A 5,359-nucleotide genomic window follows, 5' to 3' on the forward strand; every position below is an offset into this window, starting at 1 on the left:
ATTTTTTAATACAGGGGAATCTTGTTATAAAGAACAGTAGAACACTGATCTGACGAACTCCACTACTACAATGTAATCTTTCTTGTCCCACTTCTTTGTATTCTTTTGTGTTACTAGTAGAACATATTTACAATATAACACACTAATTTATATGGTCTTAAGGACCTCACTATAATGAAGTTCCCTATACTCATAATACTTATGTATAATAGCCCTGATACTATCAAGGATTCAATACAGCAATCTAACTTTGATGGTCCCAAGAAATTTAAGAATCTTGTTCTCGGTTCCCCTGTATTGTTAACTTGTGTCATTCTATTTAGTATTAAAGTAATGTCACATAAAAACTTGATTTCTGATTAGCATACAAATATCAATTCTATTAAATGAATTAAAAATTAAGTTCCTAAACCATGAATTATAACAATATCTTGTTGATTTAAGATTTTCCTGTTTCTCATGAGTTGTCAACAGTTTTTTATATGAGCATGTGTGTTTGTTTTTCAATCAATGTTTTGATTCAGAATTCAAACTTCATTTTTCACATGAAAAATTCCAAATAACCCATACTTTCATTTGCATTTTGTTCTAGTTGAGGCCACATGCTACTAGCTCCTCAGCTGATGACTGCAGCGCAGTCCTGCACGTCTACACTAGTGCTGTAGTAAAAAGGTTAACAAAGCAGTAACCAAACCGTCTTTGGTCAAAATGGTTTGGGTTTGGATAACTGTTTTGATTCTCATTATGTTCTGAAAATATTATTACAAATAGAATTACGAGTAAAATTATCACTATAAATATTACCTGCAAAATAATGAAGGAATATGTACAACCTGTATAAAAATTTGTACATTATATGACCGAAACACAACCATATTTTTGAAGTAGGTTAACTGGGTTTTAAAATAACCGAATACTACAGCACTAAGACTCTACACTGAATGATGTGCAGGAGATCCTGGCCAGTAGTGCCTCATAACATAAAAGGATCGAAACAGCTTCGGCATTTGCTAATTTTAATATCTTTCATGGGAAGAATGAAAAAAGGCAAACATACAATGGAATGAGATACGGAAGGTGAATTTTCACCATTAAACATTGTATTTTATTCCTTACATTTAGATACTCTTCCAATAAAACATTTTAGAAAATTTGAAGAATGCCAAAGCTGTCCTGAGGCTGTTTTAATTCACATATACATGTTCCTGTTCTAAAATGCAGCATCCTGTCCTACTAATCCTATTCTTCAAGATTGATGAATGTGTCGATTCTAGTTGCCAGTGAACGAAAAGTGTTTTCTTCAAATCCAAGATGTCTTGAGGACACAGGAATTGGTGGAGAGGGGAAGATGGCAAAGATCCCAGTTCTCCGAATCCAGTCTTGCTCCGGTTTGTCTGGCCAAGAGTACTTGTTATCACCCTTATTGAGTAAGAAGTTGATATGTGCATCTTCTCCTTTCAGCTCCAGGACTTCTCCGACCCACCACGTCTTACCATATACAACGGCAACAAAATCCCCAGTTTGAAGGTCCTGAGTTTGGCGATAAGCTGTATATATGAATAAAGATAAAATATCTAAAATTATAAAGTAACAATGCTTTTGCAAAATAGAAGAAAACTGTCACCAATAGACAATTCTCAGATAACCAGTACTGCACGTAACATAATCAGTAAAAGGATCTCCAGTGATCTTTAATATGAAAGAAGACATACATCCTCCTGCATTCAGACATAGTTATTCTGAAAGAGAATTTTGATCCACAGAAAAACTCATTTGAACAGAATTGAACTGGTATGTCTCTCCATAAATCTTGTAACAGCCTCCCTAAATATGCATAAAGTGGAGGTGTGATTAACTTGTTGGGAAAAAAATATCCCTTCACATGTACATAATATATTGCATGTGCAATTGGGTATATTAACTTTAAACATAAATAACACAGACATTTTGGGACTAGAATTGGGTGCAGGTGAGCATGTGTCCCACGTGTGTGTTCATGCTGACTCCATGCTGTAAGTGCACGTGGATACATACGCATTGCAGTGGGTGAGGTCACTGAGGTGTTTAAGTGCACATCAGTATTTTGGTGTGGGTGGACTTAAGCGTTAAAAATGGGGACATTTGCAGGTGTGTGTTCATTTGTGAGGTATGTATAAATGTGTGTGTGTGCGCATGTGTTTGGGTTCATGCTGGTGGGGTTCCAATCCATGTGCGCTATGATTGTTAAAACCTAAATTGCCAAGAACATCAATACATGTGCAGGGACCAATTTCAATGATTAGAACAAGTAAAATCTTAAGTACATTTGTTAACATTATACCACTTGCCATTTTTTTCCTTTGTATATCAGAAAATTTGAAATGATTTCTATGCTTCAGTGCATGATAGTAAATTATTTGAATCTTGAATTGAACTTTGAAAGTTGAGATGTAAAAAATAATTTTTACAAACCTGTAACATGAACCCGAGTGCCAGCAGTAGATGGCGAGTGAGAAGTAGGGAGTTCCATGTGAAGCTGTGTGTCACACGTTGACGAGTGAGAGGTTTGGTCTTCAACATGAAGCTCAGTACCAGTAGACAGCAAGTTAGAAGTTGGGACTTCAACGGGAAGCTGTCTGTCAGACGTAGAAGGCGGGTGGGAAGTTGGAACACCTATGACCACGTTATCTGTGAAAGTTGAAGATTATACATAAAAAAGACCTTAATGGTAGACAATGACTTTTGCATGAAATTTGTCAGAATTAGTGGGAACACTACAGTATTCAAGCAGACAATATTGTGAAACCTCTGTGCAACTTTATTTATGGAGTTAAGTTGAAAACTATGATTCAAATTATTTTGGTATATTTATTATAAGGCCTTACATTTATTCTAGACTTAGTCTACCTTTTACAGACCTGTTTGATCGATTGATCATGTTCATGGTATATTTTATCACTAAAAATACAGCAAAAAGAAATAAGTGAATTCTTTACTATGACATTCGTATACCTACTGACATTATTATTTGGATTTTAAGTATTATATTACAGTCCCCGAACGATAAATGCACTGTTGTTGCTTGAATGCCGACTACACTACAACTGTTATCTTTTGAATTCTACACAACTTTTGATTTCGAAATTTCACAGATATTGCCCAAATACTAATATCTTTGGTTTCAAACAATGATTGGGGCATTTTGTGGGCTCTGCAAAAGGCATTGGCTACCTTAAATGTTTCATCCGAGGGACAAATAAACTGTTTTTCATATCGCCAAAATTAACTCCCTAATATAAAAAAGGGTTGAAGAAAACATAAACAGCGATATTACTGATTTGTACAAACCGGTAACATGCAGTTGTTTCACAGGTGAAGAGGAAGGGGAGGATTCGCTTTCCCAGTAATCATCTGCATCAGTCATGGAAGACGGGCCGTCAGCATCCAAGTCATCATCTGCAACAGTCATGGAAGACGGGTCTTCAGTATCACCTGTATCTGTAAAGAACACCTCACACTTACACAATTTTGCTGTTGTACCACTCTGTAACGAACAAAAACATTGGTCTATCCAAAGAAAAATATGTACAGATAGTGCGCACATATTTAACTCTGTAGTATAGAACAACATTTGGTCATCGTGGCAGCGTATGGCAAGACAATGGTGTAATGTGCAGCAGCAATTCATGAGTTATAAGTTTAAGAACATCTTTCAAAAACCCTGGACTTACAGAAATATATGTTAAAGGCATTGGTTAACAATGAATCCAGTTGAAAAAAATCTGAGCTACATGGTCCCACGTGCTACTAGTAAATCTGATATAGTGTAGAAATGAAGCCCTGCAAAAATTGCTGTGAAAATGATAATTTAAATACTACTGCAAAAATGTAAATTTGCAATGACTGTTTTACGATGCTCAAATTTCCCCATTGGCTATAGTGTTGAATAAACTGTTACTGAAATGGTTCATTCTTTATTCATAGAAATCTGGATAGTGAAGGCAGGATTTTCAAAACTTTTATATTCTTGGCCGTTTATTCATCCACTTGAACATTGTTACACTGCTTAGACATCGCAGTTGTACAATTTTTTAAATCGACCCACAATATTAACCACTGACTTTAAAACAACCAATGAATAAGATGGGTCTGTTTGAAAACTTTCTGCTTGGATCACAAATAACTAGCATTAGTCAATAATACTAAATGAATATATATATTGGCAACCTTCTAGGTAAATATTAAGGTTAATTTAGTTCTTACCATGAGATGTCTCAATCGTAGCAGCAAACAGCTTTTCACTTTTCCAGTCATCTACAGTCCCTCTGCTGTCACACTGCTGATTCCCGAGAACACAGCCTTTACAGAAACAAGACAGGTTCCTTGTCCACAGCCGTCCACTGCTTTCACCCTTTACACAGTGCAGTTGCCTGGTGCCCTTGATGGTCTGGACGTCCTTGTGATCTCTGTTGTGATTCATTTCCTCTACGAAGAACACTTTCCGTTGAAAGTGGAGACATTCGGCTTGGCTTGGTTGTATTGTCAATTCATCTTGGCAGAACTCATATACATCTTTTGCATTGTTCATTACTTTACGCCCAGAACTAATAGCTAATGAAGCTTGTCGTTTCACAACAGCCGTTTCCCCATCGCTCGGACCTTTCCCATGTCTGGCACCAAAATAGTGATGCTCTACTGGAACTTGGTAATGTTGCTGTGCAAGAGCAATGTCCTTGAATGGTCCTCTACTTTTGTATTGGGCTGCACATTGATCTGTAAATCTGATGATCTTGTCAATTTCCATGTTTTGCCGGAGATGCTGTACTGCCTGTGACATGAACTGGTGCACTGCATGATATGTATGTCGATTATCGCCTGTTATGAAGACGAGTGACTCCTGCATTGTCTCATCACATGTTGGACATCTGTGATAGCAAACAATAGGGTGGATTGTGACGTTTGTGTGATACCAATGTGCGCTTTGTATTTCGTCTTGGTACTTGCATACAAAGTTCTCTGCAAAGTCCAAGACCATGACGACCCAGTTGTTTGGCATGTCCTTGGTAAGTGTAGCAAACTGCTGAGATTGCCAAGACGCACTATGCAGATGCTTACTGATAGTGACCGTCTCCCCTTCAAGTTCCTCCAGACATTGAGATACTGTCCCGTCGTTGGTGACAATCTGTTGCTTGGTGATCGTCTTCCCATTCTCGTCCACTCTGACCCGAATCCATTTCTTCCATGTCATATGCTTAGGGCCGTGTTTTTCCACCAGCGGTCTCAGGTAAGATCTCAACAATTTGGGACCACATTCTTTGCATTTCCTCTCGGAGCAATGTCGCATGTACGTCTTCGCTCCTTCAGACTTGGGACACATTGT

The 5,359-nt window shown here is 37.5% G+C and overlaps 1 protein-coding gene across 1 annotated transcript; it reads right to left on the reverse strand.

Moving 5' to 3' along the window:
- Positions 1–1,131: 1,131 nt before the first annotated feature.
- On the reverse strand, positions 1,132–5,343 carry LOC139741902 (uncharacterized). Its single transcript, XM_071652474.1, has 4 exons — positions 4,243–5,343; positions 3,328–3,477; positions 2,452–2,667; positions 1,132–1,547 (listed from the first exon to the last, which is right to left on the reverse strand). Exons 1-4 carry the CDS (start codon positions 5,321–5,323, stop codon positions 1,240–1,242), a joined length of 1,755 nt encoding a protein of 584 aa, XP_071508575.1. The 5' UTR covers positions 5,324–5,343; the 3' UTR covers positions 1,132–1,239.
- Positions 5,344–5,359: the final 16 nt, after the last annotated feature.

This window comes from Diadema antillarum, unplaced genomic scaffold (assembly GCF_040938485.1).
Source record: "Diadema antillarum isolate AM-2024a unplaced genomic scaffold, OU_Dant_1.0 seq00000962_RagTag, whole genome shotgun sequence".
In the NCBI taxonomy this organism is placed as follows: domain Eukaryota; kingdom Metazoa; phylum Echinodermata; class Echinoidea; order Diadematoida; family Diadematidae; genus Diadema; species Diadema antillarum.

Excerpts from the sequence above, each read along its gene's own strand:
- LOC139741902 (XM_071652474.1), bottom strand. The coding sequence starts at position 5,323 with ATGCGACATTGCTCCGAGAGGAAATGCAAAGAATGTGGTCCCAAATTG. Across the intron at positions 3,478-4,242 it reads TACGATTGAGACATCTCATG|ATACAGGTGATACTGAAGAC; the intron begins GTAAGAACTAAA and ends TGTTCTTTACAG. Across the intron at positions 1,548-2,451 it reads CACTCGGGTTCATGTTACAG|CTTATCGCCAAACTCAGGAC; the intron begins GTTTGTAAAAAT and ends TCATATATACAG.